This window comes from Pholcus phalangioides, unplaced genomic scaffold (genome assembly GCF_987345545.1).
Source record: "Pholcus phalangioides strain wild (caught in Gottingen) unplaced genomic scaffold, Ppha-v1.0 ptg000042l_1, whole genome shotgun sequence".
NCBI classification, from domain to species: Eukaryota; Metazoa; Arthropoda; class Arachnida; order Araneae; family Pholcidae; genus Pholcus; species Pholcus phalangioides.
This window is the reverse complement of record NW_028301628.1, coordinates 681,016-705,242: the sequence shown is the minus strand read 5'-3', so window position 1 is coordinate 705,242 and position 24,227 is coordinate 681,016. Positions and strand designations below refer to the sequence as shown.

The 24,227-nt window shown below is 38.1% G+C and overlaps 1 protein-coding gene across 1 annotated transcript in view; it reads right to left on the bottom strand.

Annotated features, from left to right (window-relative positions):
• Positions 1 to 24,227, bottom strand: part of LOC149063841 (UPAR/Ly6 domain-containing protein qvr-like) — a 201,200-nt gene that overhangs the window by 6,079 nt on the left and 170,894 nt on the right. The window contains exon 2 of the mRNA XM_089255163.1: positions 2,526 to 2,570. Coding sequence (XP_089111289.1) covers positions 2,526 to 2,570 — 45 coding nt within the window. The remainder of the gene's footprint in view (positions 1 to 2,525; positions 2,571 to 24,227) is intronic.

The following is a 24,227-nucleotide window of genomic DNA, read 5'->3' as shown; positions in this document are numbered from 1 at the left end:
AAGGTATGCAGACGAGATACTGCGACCTCATGTCATCCCTTACGCTGGAGCCATTGGAGATTCCTTTGTTTTCCAGGATGATAATGCCCGACCGCATAGAGCTCGTCTGGTGGAGAACATGCTTGAAGCTGAAACAATACAGTGTATGGAATGGCCAGCGTGCTCTCCTGACCTGAATCCAATCGAGCATGTTTGGACGACGCATTGCTGCGCGACCAAGGCCGCCTGTTACTGTCCGAGACTTGCTTCTTGAGGAGTGGAACAGTATTCCCCAAAGTCTGATCGATAACCTCATCACATCCATGGCAAACAGGTTGTCAGCAGTCTTAGCTGTTCGAGGAGACCACACGCCCTATTAAAACTCATGCATCATGTCTAAACAGTACTTTTTTTTATCGTTTACATGTAACCAAATTGTTGCCCTAAATCATCTTTTCATGTTTTTTCCATATTTTCAAAGAATTAAAGCTTAATTCCAAATTTTTTTACGTCTTTTTTCTGTATTGCGCATTGATACGCGTGTACTATCCATTGTATGCCAATACGTGGCTGTCTCGCACGGTTTTCTTCACTTTTTTGCTTGCTCCCCTAATTGTTTTGAGCAGTGTAGTAGTAGAGTCCTATTCCCCATCTATAGGCGCTATGGCATGACGCACAGACTTTGATTCTGTGTGGTATATGCCCTTTTTGATCGCAATCAGTCATTTAACTTCAATATAAGCTCTTGCTGTTGCGTGCAATGGATGTCCATCGGTTCGTCTATGGTCAACTCCTGGCCAAGCAGAATTTATGTAAAAAACAAGCGTCCATACGCGCGATTACAATGCGACATCTAGTTTCGTATAATAGTCACACTCAATTTTTCCAGTGAGGCACGCTGGCCGGACACTGTAGAGGAGAATGTTATCTTCAATTCCATAGTACGTGTGTGCACGAAAGCGAAAAGTCATCAGCTTAGTTGTGAAACCGTGACAATAAATAAACAAAGCGTAAAATTTTTTTCTCGTAATTCCAATCTTCGCTCGTGTATCGAATCAATTTTTTTTTTCAAAATTTTTGCTCATTAAGCGAATTGCTCGCTAACCGAAGTTCTACTGTATATATATAATTAGAAGAAAAATGAAAACGTGAAAAATAAATACAAAAACAAATGGAAAAGTAAACTGAGTTTATTTTTTTTTAATTGAAATTTGAAGTACTTTCTAAATTTGCGCCTGAATGAGCAACAGAAAAAGAAGGCATCTTTCCCAATTTCACTCCCCCCCCCACTGACGAAAATCTCGCTACGCCACTGATCCAGGGTCGGACGTTTTAACTGCATCTTAAGTACCCTGGCAAAGTGATTTTTCTAAATAGTCTTCTTCCTCGGCAAAAAGTAACTTATTTTCAATTCACTCTTTTTTCCTCGAAAATGGTAACTATATCTCACTACCACTAGAGCCTCGATGTACTTGAGTCCACCGGCCCATGCGTTAAAAAAGTGCAATTCCTCAGCCCCGATTGTTGCTATTTGCTATCATAGAAGCTGCACGCTTAGATCGTGATGTGCAAGCAATCTCAAACAGCCCTTCTATCTCTTTCTACCAATATTACGATGCTGCCATCTACATGTCAAAGCTGCAACTTGAGTTTCAGTTCGATTAAATATTGAAAATGTATGAATAAGTTTAAAGAGAGAGAATTATAAAAAAATATAATTTGTTTTTATTTTTAAAATTCATTGTGACATAAAAATTATCTGTTGAAAGTATTTTACGGTTCTTTATTTTATGATAAGTAAAAACTTATGCATATGAATAGAGTTGTACGTATTTCCGATTCTGACAACTCGAATTTCGAGTTTATGAAGTTGAAATTTGGGATTTAACCAATTGGGAGCTGACGCGGGTTTCCGGAATCGGAAATACGGACGCACTATGTTCACACCCTTAGGTCGGTCGTCCACTGGAAACTGCCACGAGCGAAAGCAAGTCGCGTGCATGCACAGGACTACTACAGCGGTTTTGTGCATGAACAAAGGCGTAGTTTCTTGGAAGAGGGGGGGGGGTTTATGATTGAAGTGTTTAAAATTTTCAAGGGATGGATAAAATGGACCATGAGTCATTAATACATCGTCAATCACCTGCTTGAACAAGGGGGCACCAGTATCGATTGGTAAGGGAAAATTCTAGGTGGTGTGGTGGTCGCAGGCAGTTTTTCTCTAATAGGATTGCGAATAAATCGAATAGCTTGCCTCAAGAGGGTCGGGAATTCTAACACGATTACGTATTCGACAGGCATATTTTTCACGGGCCTTTTTTTTTTTATCCCTCGTTGGACATTTTGGCTTTTGAAGTGGCCGCGGACAGGTTGGCTGCTGACTGCACACGGGGTAGCCGCGGAATAGGGGTCGGTTTTTGTGTATTATGTCTATGGAGCCTATTGTCTATTCCGAGAAAAACTGGCCGCTTAATAGAGGTGGACGCCTACGGAAGTTTCGCTGCATTTTCAATTTATTTTATTAATTAATTTATTTCGGCACTCACCTAAGCATTCTTCTTCGCACCGAACACCAGCAATGAATGCGACGCCTGAAATAGAAAATAAGGTTACTGTAACTAAAATAAATTAAACGTTGATTATGTTTGAATAATAACACAGATTCGAAATAAAACTTTAAAGCGTTCGTCCGAATAACGGTCTATGTTACATTTTCGCGAAATCCATTTTTTGACCGAATAACGTTCCATTACACGTTTCCAAAGTAAGTTCCTGCAGAAACCAACAGATGTACACTCTGCCCCAAAAGTTTGTAGAATCTCGAAAAAGTTGTTTTTTCAGTTGTGTACGAGTGGAAATAAATGCATGAAAATGTGTGAAAAATATTGTATTACAGACCTGGTGCGATTGGCATTTGAAAAAAAAAATTATACTCGAATAGAAAACACAAATACAAATGAATGCTGTCCTAATAATTTATGGAATAATCAAAAATGCATTATAATTTCTCTAACAAAGGTGCCATTCAAGTGCCTTCAGCATCGATGGGGGGCTCGGGTTTGCTGAATTTTGATGAGCTGACAAAGGGGTGGTTGAATGATACTTACGCCTTTATAAAAATATGAAATATTCTTAACAGCATCTTCCTCGGTGTGACAAAAACGAGAAAAACCTTCCACTAGTCTGTTGGCACCTGAACTAACATTCTCCCTTTGGATAAGTTCTCTACAGTGCTACTTTAGTGATCTCTGAATGTTGCTCCGCGGATCCTTCAATTGTTCCATAAATGTGTCACGGGCGGAAGTGTGCCGCGCGTCACTCACGCGATACATAATTATGCCGCTTATCACTTAAGTAATCTGGAAATGTGGCGCGGGTAACTTGAATGATTAGGAACTGCACTGGAGGCTATTCAAATGCTCTAAAACTGTGCCACGTAGAACTCAAGGGGGAGGGGGTGCCTCTGAATGTGACCGTTTAAGTATTCTACTTTACCGCACACCAACTCTGGTCATATATCGCCATACGGAAATTTCCAACTAGTGGAGTTGGGTGGAAAATGAAGGTTCTCTCTCCATATATCGGTGGTCGCCCCAGGCTCGGTAGGCAAAGAACTTGCTTCTGCTTAAGTATTCTGACACTGTGTCGCGGGTCACTTAAGCGTTCTGAAAATGTGCCACGACCCGCTTGAACGATCTGCAAATGTTCCACTTAGATCATTTTTACAAAATTAAGTTTGAGAGGTGTCCAAATCAGATTATCCAGAGACCAAATTTGGTCCACTTGCCATAGGTTTAGCATATTCGGCTTAGAGATGGGTCACAATGAATTTCCTAAGGATAAATTTTGAGTTCTTAGCCTTCAAATAGCATTGGAATTAACGGAAATTAATTATAATAACATATGAAGGTATTTTCTTCCGAAATTTTAATTACATTTTTTTTTGTGCATGAAAAAAAATAAGTTTTTGATTGTCGGTGCGGAAAGGGCACTAACCCCCCCCCCTCGCGCGTATCTCTGATTCCTGTATGCGTTAGGAGGTAGGGGGCGTAGAGCTGACGAAATTTCGCTTGCAAGGGAGGGAGAGGGTCAGAGTTTTGCTGACTTTTTCTAACAAGGGGGAGTCAACAATAGCTAAAAAACTGCTGACGTAATACTTGAACAGCCCCAAACAGGTGTTATATATAATAACTTATAATTTTTCTATTAATTTGAAAGACATCAAACAAGCGATTTCCATTGAAAGAGCAAAACTTTTTTTGGAGGTTTTGGGCCCAAATTATACTATTCAGTTTCTATGGCATGTTTCAAGGAGTCCACCGAGCTGAACTGTCGCTCATTGGAGTAGATCTTACAAGTCCTTTTGCTCTAGACAACAACTTTCAATCAACTCATAAAAGTTAACTAACGCACGAAGTTTCAACTGAATGAGATCAGAGAAAAATATCACCTCATAAGCAAACGCAAAATTTCTTATTTTAAATTGTCGAACGAGCAAGCTAATAAATAAACAGATACTGAATGGGAAATAATCGAAAAGATAATTTTAGAAAGAACTTATCAAAATGGACGCCACGCGTTATGTCAGGTGGTACCGACTCTAGCGCCTCATGAGACAACCCTTGTTATATAGCCCTGGGTGCATGTACGGTTAAGTAGTAGTAAAAATTGTCTCTATATAACAATATGCATGAATTACGGACGGCATCAGTAAAGTATGCTTTCGTTCGTTCAACCTTTTTCAGCTGCAGAGACAGTCAATTTCAAAGATGTTGTGAAGTCAAGAAATTGAAGATGAAATAAACGAATTACATACTCATATTACTAGGAAAAAAACCTCGTCTTTTTCTAAACTCTTAGCGATAAATTTCGAATGTGATGATAATAATAATGTGAAATATACTTGATGTTAATTTAAACCACGATCGATCTTTGAAAATGTCTCATCGAATTTCAAAAATAATTAAACGGGAGAACATCGTATCGGAGATCACTTTTCTTTGTAAAACATGTAAAGGAATTACGATGTAATCTAAGAAATCGGCGAGGGGGGAAAAAAAATTGTTCTCCGATCGTGATTTTTCAAAGAAAATAGAGAGATTTTTTGAATAATGTTGCCGAAGAGCATCACCATGTCGCGTCCGAGATGATTAATGACGTAAAATATATACAGTGTCGTGTACTTCTCCTTGTCATTCCGTGAAAAACATCTCTGTGTCTCTAGTCGATGTCAAGCCGAATTTAAGATTCCGTTCAGAAACTCCATTTGGCAACACGATCATGTTCGAAACTTCACAAACTGTGATTAATCATCTCTCGAGACACATCATTTCTTAAACAAATATTGCAACAACACCCTCGTGATTCTAAATTTAATAATTAATTCAAATAATAATAAAATGTTATTATTTGGCCTCTATTTTATGGTAATTATAATCAACTTTAATTGAGACATGATCATTCATGCTGAAGATCTGATCGATCGAGGAATTGCTACAGGAACATAAGTTCTTAATTCAGACCGTGCTAGAATGTTGATTTATTTGTTAGTTTTAATGATCTTATCTAATTTTTCTAAAATGGTTTCAATGAGATGTAATATAATCCTATATGGCAATAATTACTTTTTTTAATTATTTTCCTTTATATTTTGAAGAAGAATAATTAAAGAAAGTCCTCAAGAGGGTAAAAAGTCCCTTCAAAAATATTTGAGACAACCCCCACATTAACACCAGCACAGGCCTTGCGTATTTCTCTTAACTACATCAGAAATTCAGCCTGATGCCAATGATAGATTCCATCACGCGACGTTAGGTCAGGCCGTAAAGTATTTCTCTCAGGGAAAAGAAAAATTCTTACTGGTCCTGATACCACGATATCGGGTATGGGTACTACACCGCCATCATGGTATCAACATCATGTGGTATATCTCGGGCCTTACGTATTTTTCACGGGGACTGGACTGGAGAAACTCTTATCGGGCCATATACCAAACACGGCTGCCATCGCGTGATTTCAGCTTCGGCCTTACCTACAGCTTTCAGTTAAGAAAGTTTCGAGCGGCCCACGAATATGGGACAGTCTGGTTTGAATGGAACTTCACTCCTTTTTTATAAGCAAAATTGAATATTGTTGCGTCCTATTGTTGGTGGCAGTGTTAAAACTCTGTTACTGTTCAAAGAAATTAATGGAAAAGGTCATTGTTGTCTGATAATTGGTTGAAACATATTTCATTTAGGCTGCGTTTTGAAATTATTTCATCATCATTCCGAAATTATCTTTTTCATTGATTCTGAGTTTTCATCAATTTGTTCCAGAATTATTTCATTCATTTTTTCTAGAGTTATTTCGTTCATTTATTTTAGAATTATTTGTTTCGTCAAGAATTTATACTTTTTCGATGTTTTTCAATCATTTTCTGAAACTGATCGGCGGGCCAGGATCAAAAGTTACGAGGGCCAAATGTGATGTGGCACGCGGGCCATTTGCGTTGGAGATCCCTGTTCTAGTCCCCTGCTAAGTACATATCATACCGGAAAAAAAAAAAAAATACTAAAAGGAACTCGCGTGTACTTCTATATCGCTTTTTTTCCCTTCTGGGGGTTTCCATATACGTTCTAGAAATTCTAATTACCACTACATACCGAATTTCTAAAATTTTTCTGGACAAGGAAGATAATATTTCCATCACATATCCAAGACCATAATCACTTTAGGGACTCCAGAGTATGCACACGGAGAACCGGAATAGCGTGATCCGTATCCTGTTTCCACGAGGCATAAACTGTCAGAATCTGAGACGCATAAAAAATGAAATATGGACGTCTCTTAAATACTTTGCACGGGAAACCTATTATGAAATTCAGAAAAAGGGGAGAAAGAAACGAACACGAATACGCCAGCGTTTAGCTTTGAAATATGAAAATACCTTATCGTTGACAAGCATTTTAAGGGAAAGAGGGCTTTGAACGATACGTACATACTCGTATACATGCATGCTGTACATACAGTGCATGCATTCTCTTGGAACAGGTCCAATATTTTTGCTCCTTTTTATTTAATATTATTCTCTCTCTCTCTCTGCCGCATCCGCGATAAGCGGATTCGTGAAATGAGATTTCGGTTCGGAATCGAGAAGAGCGGACATTTGTCCATAAATTATTGCTCGGATTCAATTTAACTGATCGTAAAGAAAATACATAAACAAAAAAAGGGGGAACATATTTCGTGCAATAAACAAACTTATTTTATTCCCCGATAAGCGATTAAACGATTCCGAATCAATAGATCGAGCAGTTTATCATTCGAATGTCCCGGTTTATTTTAATTGCGTTTATCTTCGATGGGTATTTTGGAGAAATTATTTGAAGCTTAGGAGTTTTCTCTCTTGTTAGGGACATTATAGGTAATGTGTGGTATCACATGGATACGCAATTAGGATTGCGTCCTCTGCTGAGTAATGGAAGAATGAACAACACAATTAAAAAATTTGTTTTTTAATATAATTATGAAACTTATCAACATATCAAGACTTCAGTCGGAGAAAGTGATCCTTTAATTCACTTAATGTTAAACATTATATTATTCAAGTAAAATTTAACTTTTTCGATATTTCAAAAATTCGCGGCCATCTTTTTTAAATTCTAAAATAGACCACGAGCTGTTTGTAATTTTTAAAGCATTTTTCAACGATTGACGTCACCACCAATTACAAACTTGATATGTGATGCGAAAGATACGATGATTACACTGGTGAACAAGGTTTTTGTTTCTGGGACGCTGAGTACTGTTTCTAACGTATTTTTCAATGCTGATTCTCTGAATCCGTCGTCAGAAACGTTCCATCAGGCACCAGTTTTCCGCAATTGCATTTTCCATTGTTGCGGGTTAGCCTAACCAGCCTTAATACTCGAAGATCAACATTTTTAGCCTAATAATGGGTATTATGAATATTAAAACTTGCCTCATCTGACTAAATATTATGGAATAGTACATCAAGATTCTTTTGAGATACCTCTGATCATGTGCTAGCCATGAGGACAAGGGAATTACGAGCCCCTTTCACCCTTTCTAGGGAATTCCTGACCAAACTGTCCAAGCTTTGCTCCTCGACCAAAGCAATTTGAGCACCTTTTTTGAAGGAAGACGACCCAGTCTATTGCAATGATGTCGATGCTCTGTACGTTGCATTGGGGCATCAGTATAATCCCCTAGAGTGGAGGTTATTCATAGATTCCTCTAAAACCATCTTGAAAGCAGTACTTTTGCACAATGGTAACGAAAACCCCTCCATTCGCATCGCTTACGGGGCCCACATGAAGGAGACATATAAAAACATTATTACGGATGGTTCCGTATGAAAGACATGTCTGGCACTTTTGCGGAGATTTGAAAGTCATTGCCCTTGTACTCGGTCTTCAACTAGGATATACTAAATTTTGCTGTTTCTTGTGCTTGTGGGACAGCAGAGATAGACAAAACCATTATGTAAAAAAAACAATGGACACCAAGAAGACAGCTCGTTCCGGGAACCAAAAATGTCGTCAGTCAGCCCTTAGTGGATCCTCAGAAAGTCTACCTGCCACCTCTACACATTAAACTGGGATTGATGAAAAATTTTGTTAAAGGAATGAACTGAAATAGCGACGGTTTTAGCTTTCTACAAAACAAATTTCCACCGGTCAGTGACACTAAAATCAAGTAAAGCATATTCGTTGGCCCTCAAATTCGAGAATTAATGAACGATGCTGAGTTCGATGCCACCCTACGTAAATGAGCAAGAAACACCAGCATGGAGTCATTCGAAAAAGTAGTCCAGAACTCTCTTGGAAATAACAAGACGGACAAATATAAGGACCTTTTTGGAGGAATTATTTCAGTACATACTATAAAGCTCTTGGTTGCAATATGTCGCTGAAGATACATTTTCTTCATTCACATTTGGATTTTTTCCCCAGAAAACCTAGGTGATATCAGCGACGAGCACGGTGAGCGTTTCCACCAGAACATATACATCATGTAATCGCATTATCAAGGCAAGTGGAGTCCAAACACGCTGGCCGATTACTGTGTTGTACATTAAAAAGAAATATTCCTGCTGCAAAATACTGAAGAAAATCATGTAAAAATACCTTTTGAACTAACCATTAATATTAGATTTTAAGCTATTTTAAGTTGTAAGCAAATGCGAAAAATATACATTTCTCAAAATTTTAAACGCGTGTTACTCACAAACACTATGCCTGACACACAAATTCTGAAAGCAGATTCGGAATCAGTGGGGAAAATACTATAAGAATGACCCTATTTGATCAAAGAAACACGAAAAAAAAAAGCGAAATTTTGTTTTCCACTGTTATAGATCTCGCATCCGAGCAACACCACCTACAGTTCTGCAGGTGGTGTTGAGCAGAGCCGCTCTTGCGGGTGTGCGATAAGTGTGGTCAAGCGCGTGGATGTGCAGGGTAATGTGTCAGTAAGGGCGATTTATTGTGTCGACTTGTTGGATCGTTGCGTATTTTAAGGGACAGACCAATTTTTTTGTATGTTATTCGCTACTCTTGGGAGGGGTGATCGCCTTCCGTTGGACTCTCGCCTTGGAGCGGTCGTGCCGGGAGTCGCATTTACGGTAAATGAAGTAAAAAAATAGTATGTATCAAACACTCTTTTTGTAAACAAGGTGTCTGAGCTTCAACTATGGAATTCTAAATTATTTTTGCTAAAAAATTCTGAATTTTCAATTTCGAAAATGCAGTTAGCCCTGCTTAAACGTATATCAACGATTCTTTCACTTTTTTATATATATTAAAAAAATGTATCATATTTATCAGAGCAGAATGAACTTAATATCAGATTTCAAGTTTAATATATATATATATATGATGAAATGAGCTCAAACAGCAAATTAGCCCAATGATAAAAGAGGAAATGAACAGAAATGAATTTTAAAAATGAAATTATAATTATCGTACTGTATGTTTTCATATTTTTGGAGTTTTCAAAATCTTCGGCGATTTCCTCTATTTTGTACTGTTTTTTAAAACTTGAATAATGCACCCAGTAAGACTATTGGTTGCATTTGCGCGAATGTAACCGGTACGATTATTAGTTGCATTTTTCAAGTTCTATGAAAGAACTTTTATCAAACTTCTATAGTGTAATCCCGGCCTAAGGCTGAGGTTACACTTATAGTATTGATAAAAGTTCATTTATAAATCTTGGAAAATTCTACTAGTAAGGCTATCGATTACATTCGAGCAAACGCAACCGATGCCCTTATTGGTTGCATTTTTTAAGTTGTATAAAATAAGTTTTATAGTGTAATCTTGGCTTTTTAGTTAAGTAGTCATGGTTGGTAGCAGTCGCACGTGGCATTACGATTTTATATACTAGGAAAGTTTTTCCCGTCTATCACAGTAGATAGTGGCGACATCTATGGGTCTACAGAGATAAAAGAGTCTTCTTGAATCTAATAGAGCAGTGTTCATCAGCAGTATGCGAGAATTATAGAACAACGGAGCAACCTTTTTATAGGTGCGGAAAAGTGAAAGTAGTTCAACACTTTTCAAGGAGAAGCAAAAAATAAATAAATAGAAATAATTTGCAGTCTTACGAAAAAAATAAGCGGATGCAATTATTTGCGGACCTGCAAGAGATAAATATGAAATATAATAAATATAAGGGAAATAGTTTACCGAAAACTGCGAAAATTAAATAAATAGCAAAAATAATTTGCGTTTCGGCAAAAGATAAATATGAGAAGTTATAAATAACCAGGAGAAGTAACTTTTACGGACCAGCAAGAAATAAATAAATAGGAGAAATAATAATTAAATTGATAGAAATAAATAGGAAAATATGATTTGCGGACCGGCAAAAAGATAATAGGAGAAATAATTGACGGACAGCAAAGAAAAATTAGGAGAAATAATTTGCGTTCCAGAGAAAAAGAAATAGAAGAGATAATAAATGAATAAGAGAAATAATTTGTGGACTCTCTCTATCAAAAAAATAGGAAGAACAATTCACAGACCAGTAAGAAATAAAGGGAAGAATAGTTTATGAACTAGTAAAAAGTAAACAGAATAGTTTGTGGACTGCGGTAAGAAATAAATAGAGGACATAATAACTAAATAGGAGAAATAATTTCCGAACCGGCAAAAAATAAATAAATAGGGAAAAAAAAAGAATTTACGGACCACCAACAAAATGAACAGGAGAGTTGTTTGTGCGAAAACTAGCAAAAATAAAGAGGATAAATAATTTGCGGACCATTAAAAAAATTAATAAATAAATGGGAAAAAATAATTCTATTCTGACCGGAAAAAATAAACAAACATAATTCACTGATTGACAGCTAAGATGGAAAAATAAAAGCCAATTCGAATATTTAATTAAATTATAAGCAGCTAAAATTTCGGTGAAATGTTTCGCGGACCAGCGGTTGAAGAGAACACTGTTCTTGCAAGTCCCCCCCCCCCCAAAGACGCGGAAATAACGGTGTAACTACCTTAAGTAGAAATTACCAATTTCCCTATACGCACAATTACCACAAATTCGAAACTCTAAACCAATTAAATGACGTTATTAATAAATATAGGGAGTATAAGAGTGGGAAGATATTATAATACTGTTGGACGAATCGATATGAATACGGTGATATTTGGTTCATCCGGACGGACGAAAAGCCTGAAAGACCACGTTAATGAGAATATTAGCGCTTTCATTTCGGAAAGCTCATTTCGTGAAAGGCTTTCGCCTCCGCCAACGAATGTTTTGAAATAATCAGCGATGGACAATGAATCGAAATGATCGAGTTCCCGTAATTACGATTGTAAATTGCGAAGCGCGTAATTTGCTGGTAGATATCGTTCGTAAGTAAATTCTTATCTCACGAACCTTGAATACGAAAACCAGTGGATGAAATTTTCCAGAGATGACTTCTTAGGGGTCATCATTATTCCGGAATGAATAGAGAATGTCGTTAATGTTGTTGATACTGTAATCAACGGGTTGGTAACCGATGGGTCGTGACCAAAATTTGGTTTTCAGTGGTTTCCGAGATGGGTCGTTCGAATATATATACATCCACATACAGCCAGGGGACTCTTGAGCTTTGGGTCACAAGTCAAACTTCTTTGAAGAGGCTTCCGAGAATGGCCGTACGGATCATCATTATCTTAGGGATCATCGTTATTCGGGAATGAATAGAGAATATCGTTAATGTTGATGATACTGTAATCAACGGGTTGGTAACCTATTGGTCGTGACCAAAACTTCGGTCTCAGTGGTTTCCGAGATGGGTCATTCGAATCCACAAACAGCCAGGGGGCTCTTGAGCTCTTTGGGTCACAACCCCAACTTCTTTGAAGAGGCTTCCGAGAATGGTCTCGTACGGATCTATTCACAGCCAGGTGCTCTTGGGTCACGACCCAAACTTGATTCTCAGGGCTTCCGAAATGAGCCGAACAAATCCACCTAGAGCCAGGCATTGCTGAGGAATAACTACTACTACTATCAAACCACACATGTCTGCCGCCCGTACTCCTCGATGGAATTTCTAACGCATGAGTACATGATTGAATGCGCGCGTGTATGTGTTTTGAACCTGCCGTGAAGTTTGTTTCTGTGTAATGCTTGTTGCTCTCTGTGGCAAGACTTTTCAATGGGGGGAGATCGGCTCGCATTGGCATGAGAGTATTTAGAAATAAATTGGACTCGCGTACATATTACACGATGGAAAAACAGACGCATACATACATGATACTCGTACGAACGAAATGAATTATAAATAAAAAAAGTGCATGCAAGATATATAATTTTCTGTCGAAAAATGCAGTGATTTTTTACTTTTATTCTCTTGTCTGTCTGCATTTCGTGAGAAAGTCATTCAACTTGCAAGCAGACAAATGAATCCACTAAACTGCATTGCTAAATGCTATTTTTCAAAATTTCTCTCATTCCCCTAAAACTTCAAATTGAAGGGGAAAAAATTGGAGTTGAAGGAAGATTTTACAGTAAAATGCGGAAAAAGTTCTAGAGCTCAGTGAAGACTTCGACTCTTGAACAGATATTCGAGATATCGGAGTTCGAATTATCGCGAATTGACTGTATAACGTTTTCGCGTTGAATTATTATAAAAAGTTTTAAAAGATCTTTTTTGCAGTGAAATTCAAACTACGAATGTATTGGATGGAATAAAGTTCAGAAAAAATGTTAATTTTTGATGCATTGCATCTAGCTGTATAAAAACAGCCGCGGAATAACAATCAACATCCGAAGATGACGTCTTTCTCCGCGATTACTACGAACGGTTCGACAGCTGGCTGACGCGCCCGAATGCCGTGGTATTAAGGTGCTCATCTACCACCGTGAAGGTTGCTGTCACGGTCCTGGGTTCGAACCCGATGGAGGAAATAGATGAGATATTTTCCGTAACGAACTTGAGGCGACCACCAGTAGACAGCGCCTTCATTTCCAAGCCATCTATCTCATCAATGGCAGTAAATTGCGATGTGGCCAGAGTTGGTGAGAAGACGCGATTTCAATTCCTCGCAAAGTCAGTTGATTTTTCTTTCCTAGATTTTCTCAAGGCATTACGAAGCAATCAACATGCATATGCCGTTTTAAGAAGTAGGACTACCTTCTCTACTTAAGATTTAACGTAACAGACGTCCCAGAATATAGTACCCCCGTTAAATCGAATATTATTAACAAAAAAAGGAACTGTAAGTATACGTTAAAAACTAAAACATTAGCAGATTATAGCAAATACATTTACAACTAAAATTTCAGAAAAAAAAAAATTTAGACTTGGAGATTATCACACTGGTTTTGAAGTGTCTCCTGATTGATTTTAGCACATTTTAGTTCATCGTTTTTTGTTCAGCCTATAGAGGACGCTGACTTTCTCAATAAAAGTGAATGTTTTTTACAAATTTAACAATTTATTTGAATGCCAAGCTTAGTGGGATGTTTTGAAATTAAAAAATTTAATGCGAAAATCAAAGATTTGAGTATGCAAAGCGGATTAAATTACGTGCAGAAAGACTAACATCTGACCCGAAATCCCTTGTGTTCGGTTGAAGTTGGTTTTCCGTGGTTCCCAACTTCGAAGCTCGAACGAGCGAGCCGATCCCCCCCCCCCCCCCGTTAAAAAGTCTTCACACAGAGAACAACAGAGGCCGACAATAGTACAAATTTCAATCATCAAACTCCACTCACAGGTGAAAAATTGATGGCAGAGATACCAGCACTATAATCTGCAAGAATTACACAGATACAAACATTCATGTTAGGTTCACAACACATATACGCACATTTTCCATCAGGCACCGGACATAGCGGCCGGCCATGATATGTTTGGAGGACCGTAGCCCCTGCAGGATCACACGGCGTAGGTTACTTTCCTGCTAAGAGCGCCGGAAGCGTTGTATACCTGGAGAGTGTTCGGCTTCTCAGCTCGATCCATGAAAATGTGATTTTTAACATTAAAACGGTGAAAGCTGCCATTTTGACCACAAAGCTACTTTGGCATGCAGTTACACCCAAAAGGCTTATTTCTGGTTGATGAAATTCCATAGCTATTCTAATCGTGTCAAGGCTCCTAAATTCCTAAAAATGTAAATTTCCTAGGTTTCTTAGTTTAGTGGTAAAATGTAGTTCTACCTACAATGACGATAACGGTCATTTAGACCGCTATAGAGATTCTAATTAATATGATTGCAAAGCATGTTGAAACGGACAGTCTTGTAATGCGAACTTATTTTGAGAGAACAGATGTTCTGTCATGATGTCTACTTTTCTCAAGTACCCGTTTCCTACCGTTCACAGGTGTACGTTATTCAGTTCATTTAGCATTTCTATGAATCTTTGCGCTTTTACTACTACTACTACTACAAGCAAACCAAAGCTGCACCTTCATCAACATTCCTCTGAGGAATTTCTAACGAATTGGTACATGCTGGAATATGCTTATACACGTTGTGAACCTAACGTGAAGTTTGCTACTGCGTAATGCGTGTTATGTGCAGTGCTGCCATCTGTGATCAGATTTTATAACTATGAGTATAGTGCAATGATTTGCGATTTTATTGTCTTACACTCACTGGTACAATGTCGAACGACGAAAATAATCCTCATTTTTCACGATTTTACTCACAGGCACTGGGCTCCAGCCTGGAGGCCGAGACGATTGTCGTCATCTTTGTTTCTTCGCACTATAAATTCAATACAGACGGTTCCGCGGAGGCTCCAACAAAGATCCCAGCTTAGGGGTCTTGCTGGATGATCCTCCTCCTTTTAAAGTAACAAAACACGGAAACTGTCCTGTCACAAGGGTTTATTGTCAAAATATGGCAAAGAATTTGAATAGAAATTGTTTTAAGAAGTTTCGGTAAAGAAAAATAATAATAGAAAATACACAATAGAGTGAAAATACACTATTGTGGTCAAAATGACCGCTATCTCGTTCTAGTGCTAAATAAATGTGCTGGAGAGAGTGCTCGATCTTTTCCGCAGAATGCTGTGATTGCTCAAGCACCAAATATTTAAGTAATCATTGACAGCTGCATCCTGGCGTTTTAGTAAAATTGCTAGGAGGAATAAATGGCGCTAAAGACGCCAAACCGCAGTCGTTAATGCGTGGAGCTCGATCCGCAGTTACTACACTCAAAAGACACGTGAGTACAACCAGCACGTCCTAGAGATAGGTGTTGGTACAACTAACATCATCTACAGTACGCTTTCCCGTGAAGAAGGCCATTTCACCTATAGCAGTTGGATATAACAGGCCTACGCATACGCCATCTTTGCAATATATCCAACGTAAACCTAGCTTCTAGATCACTCGCGTGCGGTTTCAACCGCATTCCCGAATTAATTCATCAAAGCATTTTATTGCACTAAATTTCATTTCGTCATCTTTTAATTATGAAAGTATACTTTTAACAATTTTTTATGCTGAGATGCATCTGCAAAGGTGACCAAAATTCAAAAAATGTTTGAAAAAATTTGTCAAAACTGCACAAAGTAGTGATTTTTTAATACTTATTTTTCATTTTTATTGATTTAATGAACAGAAAAAGTAGTTCATAATTTAACGTATAGGTGACGCTTTTATCGTCGTCTTGGTGTTTCGACGCCAATTCAATATGTTTATCTGTGTATGTGAAGCCCAAAATGTTATCTTCCTGTTCCAACACAGGCAACTATTTTTAAAGGCGATTTCATTCGCATATCTATACTCGTTAAGGAGAAATGCTCTCTACACACATTTATAATCCCATTTATTTATTCTCATATTTAATCGATTTGTGTTATTTACTCGTGCATTACATGTTCACCTGGAAGTTCATATTCAGGAGTCCCAGTCGGCCTATGCATGATTGAAGTTATTCCTGAAAAAAATGAACCCTCTTGGGTGTCAGGTGAATCTATGAATTCGCCCTCTTAAAATGAATACATATATATAAAATATTTTCCCTAACGAACTTGAGGCGACCACCAATAAACAGCGCCTTCATTTCCAACCCATCTCATTAAAGGCAGTAAATTGCGATATGACCAGAGTTAGTGAAGTAGCTGGCTGATGCTAGCAAGAAGAGTTCGATTCCTCGCAAAAAGGCAGTTGATTTTTCTTTCCTAGATTTCCTCAAGGCATTACGAAACGATCAGCATGCATATGCCGTTTAACCTTCTAAACGGTGAAGACTCATATACGAGTTCGAAGACAACTACCGTCATTTCGGCCTGAACTCATATATGAGTCCGAAGACAACTACCGTCATTTCGGCTCGAACTCATAAATGCGTTCGCCAGGAACCAGTTCCTTCCCCCATCTCATTGTACGGTAAGTGACAGGTACACAGTGTCGTCAAACTGCCCCTTCCTGCAACAATACAGTCCTCTCCTCCCCAAACTCATCAATGTTTGAAAAGAAGAATAGCTTATTGAGAAAAGAAGGATTACTTGGTTTGAAAAGGGCACAAATACCCACGTTGTAGTTGAAAAAAAGAAAGAAAGAAAAGGAAAGTTTTTACCAGTAAATTAGAAATTGTTAATTTATTTGACAAAAATATTTATTATTCGTATCTGAATATTCGTTTGAATATATATTCAAACCTATGAAATTTAACCACTGTTCTGAGGTTTATTCCAAATCCAATAATTCATTCATCATCCACGCAGAAAGCTACAGCTTGTGCTAAGAGAACTAGTTATTAGTTCTTTCTCCAATTATTACTAATTATATTTGAGCTAATTCACTCGTTAGTAGCTTGGTTAGGGCAGCGGTTCTCAACCGGTGCTCCGTATGCATTTTCCAGGGCTCTGCGACAGGTCGTGGAAAAGGAAATGAATAAACAAAATATGATAAATCAATTAAAATGAAAGGCCCACGGGGCTCCGTGAGTGAAAAAAAATTTAAGAACCGCTGGGTTAGGGTATCTTCGTGTATATTTTTTAACGAATGTTCTATATACCATTTGTTTTATGTACTATGATTTTTGTGTAATTTAATGTTCTACTGAAATTGTCACCAAATTATTGAAGCATCTCATGGAAAAAAAGTCTCCAGGGTGGCTTCGTTAACCTCTTGGGCAGGCCTGTCATTTGGGGCGTCGGGGGGTGGGGGGCGTTGCCCCTCCCGGCTTTTAAAAATACACTAAAAATGGTATATACACACACACACATTGAGTACATATGCTTTGCCCCCCCCCCCCCCCCCGTTGTCGTCGTCGTTCTCGTTGGTACGTTGCGTCGTTTTAAAAGCCGTCCGTTGAACAACGTTTTAAAGGGGTTTCGATCTTTTTTGCTTTGAGTTAATTATTATCTACTCTATAATATAAAATCCCAAACTCGAAAAGGGCCTGTTTCTAAGCAACAGAAATTAGTGACGATTTTATGTAACGAAAATCTGTTACGTTTTTGGGTTACGGAAGTCGGTTACAATTTTGGTTCAAGTTTTCATTTAACTCTTGCATATTGGGACCAACTCTTGCATATCCCCCATCGGGACTAAGTTATGTGTAAGTACCGAGAGGCTCCTACTTCCTACAGTAGGGGCCCCTAGGATGGGAGAGATAGCGGGCCCCAAACCAGCTTTTTCACGGGCCCCTCTGTGGTTAATTTATAGTGTGAAAAATCAAAAAGTGATGAGAATCGTTCCAGCCCCTGTCAGCCCTGCCCTTGTGGGGGTCATGCCGACATTGTATAATATACATAAATCACCGGTGCTCCCAACACACGGGATCTTGGTACCTGGGGGTGGCATTGCACATATATCTTCATGGGGAAGTTAAAAAGCTTAATTTCCAGAGGCCCTCGATGGACCTCATTGTTTTCTTGCTGCTTTAAAACTGAAAAATTTCCGATAGCGAAAGCCCAAGATATTTCCAGTCCAGCCCCCCCCCCCCCACCTCATAAAAATCTGCGAATTCGGTCCAGAGTGATTGCGTGGGGCGCTGGATTTTATTCGTTGGTAAAATGAATACAAATGAAAATTTGCCATGGCCCTCACAGGGGTATACCCGATAAGCTTCCAAGTCGGGGACCCCGTTTCATTTTGGGGGCCCTGTATGAATCTTATTCTTTTCTGGGTCCGGCGTATTTTGTTGGGGGCGATGGGTTTTATTCGTTGGTAAAATGAATACAAATGAAAAATTTTCGTGGCACTCGCAGCTGTGGAAGTCGGTAAAGCTTCGAGGTCGGGGACCAGGGCCCTCATTTAGCTTTTTCCAGAGGGGGGGGGGGGGGAGCAAAGAACATGTACTCAATGTATGTGTATATATATAACCCCCCCCCCCCCCCCCCCCAATGACGAGCCTGTCGGGGACCGATGTGGAAATTGATAGGTTTCATTTTGGGGGCCCTGGATTAATCTCATTGTTGTCTTTTGTTTAACATTGTGGAACTTGCAGCAGCTGAAGTCCGAAATAAATGTATTTTGTAAACGTATTTTGTTGGGGGCTATGGGTTTTATTCGTTGGTAAAATGAATACAAATGAAAATATTTCATAGCACTCGCAGCGGGGGATGACCGACAAGCTTCCAGGTCGGGGGCCCCATGTGGAAATTGACAGGATCAATTTTGGCGGGCCATGGATGAATATCATTTTTTTCCGTGGAATTTTGCAACAGCAGAAGCCCCAGATGAATCCAGTCTGGGTCCCTCACTAAAATTCAGCGAATTGGAGTCTGGGGACCCTCGTGGAGAAGTTTTGTGGGGTTACTTGATGAATCACATTTGTTTTTTGTTGCTTTATTATTGTAAAATTCGCTTGTTCAGTAAGCTGGTGCTTTCACGTGTCACTTTCTATAACACTCTGATGAAGTGGGACTAGATAAACAAAATATGTTGTGAAGAGAAGGGAAGGGGGGATTGGCCGCCAAAAGCGGCAGGGGGGGGCAGAGCCCCCCTAGTATTAAGATATTCTTATACAGAGTGCATGTCATTTTACTTGCGAACCAGTAAATCCAGACTTGTAAATACAGCAAAATAACAGGTGCTTGAGTTTAAAAAAATCTCATCTCTGTCGCACTTTCAATTGTCTATTGTGTGCCAATACTACAGCTGTTTTATCGGACTTCTTAAAACTGGCTATTCATTTAGTACCCACAGTAGGTACAACAGATAAGTGTGCACAAAATGACCATGGTGCAACAAAGATAAATCGAAAATGAAAGAGAGAGAGAGAGAGAGAGAGAACTAGTGAACGCTTTTTCTCAGAAATGGAACCTGTATTGTATCAAATAAATGCCGAGGCAAGATGGCAAACCCCTTTTTTTTTGTCAAAATGGTTGATGCAAAGATGGAATGTCCTGTTTTTTCTCCTTTATTGTGATGTTACTAATAGTTTTCTTTGTAAAGATTCGCGATCCCCAAAAAAAGTTGAGGAATGTAAACTTCCTGGAAAAGGTGCAGAAATCTCTCTTGTGATAAGATTATCCGCCTTAGGCGGTGATAAACTTGGAAGTCTGGGGGGCACGGTCAGTATTGTTGTGGGAGCAAGGTGATGATGATATCTATACACATATACATTAGACTAGTCGACTTAACCTTTGACGTTGGTGGTGGGGGGGGGGGGCGCAGTGCACCTCATGCCACCTCCCCGTATCTCCGCCCACGTGATCTGCTACTTTTTGAATTCGAATTCAGTCATTTCCTTGGATTCCATGCCATTTTTCACAAAAATAAAAAATACCAAACTATTACTCGATTCTCGAGTAAAATGACTTCCCCTCATTCAGTTTTTCGCTCGATATAATCAGATAACTCAATTTTTTTTTTAAATAAAGTATTCCAACATTGACTATTGTTCATTTTGAGGCATATTTCTGGAAATTTTTAAATGCACATTTCTGCACTATAAATGCGTTTTCTTTTTTTAGCATATTTTTCATTTCTGACTTATTTCTGAATTCCGAAATGGACGATTTTTCTTTTTTTCCTGGGTGTATTTCCTCTCAGGGAAATTTCCCCACTTTAAATACATATATAAATAAATATATATATTTTAATTATACGTATATTTTTCTATACTCCCCCCCCCCTACATATTCTGAGCCTTTAGGGCAGGCATATTAACGCATTTTTAAGGCACATATTTTTATATTTTATGCATATTTCGGCATTATAATATGAGTATTTTTGCTTCTTTTTTTGATTTGTTGGAACATTACAATTCATTTTTTATCTCTTTCAAATGCATATATAATTTTTTTTTCAATTTTGCGTGCATTTTTCATTTTTGATGCCATAATTCGGGATTACTCAACGATGGTTTCAATTTTTCGCATATATACATCCTTTCCAAAAAAATTAGAACACCCAGAAATTTACGATAGCAGTTCATGGAATATTCAAGTTGGAAAGCGCAGTTCAAGGTTGTAGCACAAGTACAGTTTAATTTGCATTTTCCTTTTCTATCATGATCATATCATATGAGCATTCATATCTTGAGCATATCGGTGGCAAAAAGTTTTCATAAAGTAGATTAAATGCGTCGTAAAATACCAAATTAATTTTTTCCTCTTTGTTTCAAAAAATTGGAACACTCCGAATGCTGTTTGAGAAAATTAGAACATTTGGCTTAAAACCTATTACTGTATTACATGAATTTTTTTCATGCAAATTTACATCAACTTGATCGAATAAGTGTTCCATGTCTTTCTTCGTTATGTATGCAAACCTACAAGCATTCAATGTTCGCAATACGGGTAGAAAAACGGGAAATTTCTGAAAAACGCAGAAAATTACGAATGTATTTGCTAGGACTGTGGGGGGGGGGGGACGCGTGCTGATATCGTACGAATACATTGTGCTGTGGCCATCTTTGGTCTTGGCCATGGATTTTATGCATCAAGACATTCAATTTATGAGTGTCCGGCACAGACCCGAATCGGGCCTCAGCTATAAATCCCATCTTCGCTATCGGCTCCCCGATAGCGGCTTGCAATTGATCAGTTTTTATTAATTTATTTATTTTAGCTCGAGTCCGCAATCTCTTGATAAGACTAGTATCAGGTACTAGTCATCAGATATCACGAAACCAATCGAAATATCGATGAGGTTTGATACACATTGGCGAATTCTTCATACTATCTGCGTTTTTCATCTTCAAACGAAGTCTTCAGAGGAAACAAAAAATAGAGGCCAATGGATTAGAAGACATCTCTGGATAGAGGTGTGAACGTTAGGCTCTCTACCTTTTGATTCCAGAAGTTGAAGACGTATGGTATGGAGAAAGAAATTGCATTTTCTATCGTGATTTTGACTCTTTCTAAGCTATTACTTAATTGCTGCAGCAAGTCACATAGGGGGAAAGATGAAAATGTAAATTACAACCATACCCTTAATTTGAGCTTTCCAACTTGAGCTCTTTATGAACTGCTCTCGTAAATTTCTAGGGTGTTCTAATTTTTTGAAAAAGATCGGGTGTTTTTATTTCATGGTATATTTCGACATTTTTAAAAATGCAGATTAAACTTTATTTTTAGTGCATGTTTTAGCGTCTAATCCGGGCTCTAGTTACAACTTTCTTTCCCGTTTTGAATTCCAGAGACTTCATTTACTTCTAGTATTTGTGCATTTAAACATTTTCTCAGTATGTTACTTGTTTTCATCTATTTTTTTTTGTAACATGATTTAATGCACCAAATTTATATATTTAAGAGAGAATTCTTTCATTATAATCCGATGCAAATGACTGTTTATCTAATATGCGTATTCAATCTCACTAAACCTACGCTCATTATTGAAATTAACTCCACGATCATGAGATATCATGAAAAAAATAAATGAATATTCAAAAAGAATGTGAGTAAAGCATTGAGAAGCAGTGTTATACCCGAAAGTTTTGATAAATTAATTATTTAATGATGTTCCAAGATTGGGAAGTAGCTGTAGTTTTGCTCGAATAGATTTGTATCAACTGATAAATATCAGTTGTTACAATGCCTTGCCTCGAATAGTAGTAATTCCAACAACACTGATTTAATCAACGCACATTATTTACGAAAAAGCTTTGCGATTTTCAAAAAAAATTTACATTTTAGGTGAACCTCAAAATCGCGAGAACATACTGCAACACTTGCAAATTTAAAAAATACAATTAAAATATTAAGGGGCACATATATAGAATGCTTCTCGAGATTCAGAATACTTAGAGTGTTCAATTTGAACATATTGGGACATTTTTAAATACCTAGTGGATGGGTTAGTAATTTCTTCTTAGTAAGTTCTGACATTCCGTTACTAAGTTAATCATATCAATATTTCACAAGCGAAAGCAAGTAAATTTTATTGCCTGTTAAAGCTAATCTATATTGATAGAGTTATTTACCATAGCATCTATAAACACGCTACAATAATTTCGTTCAAAATTTTGCGTATATCCCGCCTTTATGTGTTTTTTATTTAGTTCGGAAAGAGAAAAACTTTGGAGAATGAAAGGAGAAAGTACATTTCTGGGAAGAAAGGGTCAATCACCGGGCGTTACCAGCCTGTCACTTCGGTTCAGCCCCCTCTCGACGGCTTATCATGCATGCCAATTACCCATTGTCACATATTGGGGGGAAAGCATTCTAGAATCACGTGACCCTGTGGTCATTTTGAAAAGATTTCGTGAAAATAAGTAGCTTTTTTTGAAGAGGTTTTGTGTTCGACCCTGAGCCGTCGATAGGGTTAAAGTGGGCGGAATACCATGCCCATGGCAAAAATTTAACGAATGAACTGCCTTATTACTTACGCTGTAATAAATCAGGGAGTCATCGACCAGAGAGAAGTAGGTCTCCCTGTTCTACGTGAAATTTGCTAACTACATATTATGCTTCCTCGAGAACATGGATCAAATCGAATAATATTAATAATAGAGCAGTTGTAAGTATACATTGACAACTATGTACGTGATATTTTTCTTAAATAAAACTGAAATATTAGGAGATTATAACAAATACATTTACAACTAAAACTTCAGAAAAAAAACCTGGACTTGGAGATGAGTATTGGTTCTGAAGTGTCTCCTGATTGACTTCAGTACATTTTAGTTTATCGTTCTTTGTTGAGCCCATAGAGGACGCTGACTTTCTCAATAAAAGTGAAAAATGTTTAAAAATTTAAAAGTTTTTTTGAACGCCATGGCTTAGTGGAATGTCTTGAAATTAAAAAAATTAAACGCGAAAATCAAAGATTTTTGAGTATGCAAAACGAATCAAATTACGTGCAGAAAGACTAACATCCGACGCGAAGCCCCTTGTGTTCGGTTGAAGTTGGTTTTCCGTGGTTCCCAACTTCGGAGCTCGAACGAGCGAGCCGATTTCGCCCCCCCCCCTCTTTAAAAAGTCTCACCACAGAGAGCAACAGAGGCCGACACATAGGGAGAACACACTTCACTCATAGGGAGAAAAATTGACGGGGCAGAGATCTTATGGCAAAGCGCACTACTGCTACTGAATCGGCAGATTAAAAATGAATAGGGTTTTGATGGGTTATTGCTACCCACTCGGAACCCCGGTACTACCAGTTATGGTTTTCAGGTTTTCATACGCTAATGTTACTCATTAAAATGTCTTTTCTTGAAACTGATCCCCCCCCACCCCCCATTCCGATAAGGAACGTTTATCAAACACCCTTGTTCAAATCTCTTGAAACGTTTGCGTCTCCAACACTAAGGTTTTACACAATTTAACAAGAGGATTTCTCATTAAAACGATTTAATGAAATTTTATCGCACAAAGTAGGAATGAATTTC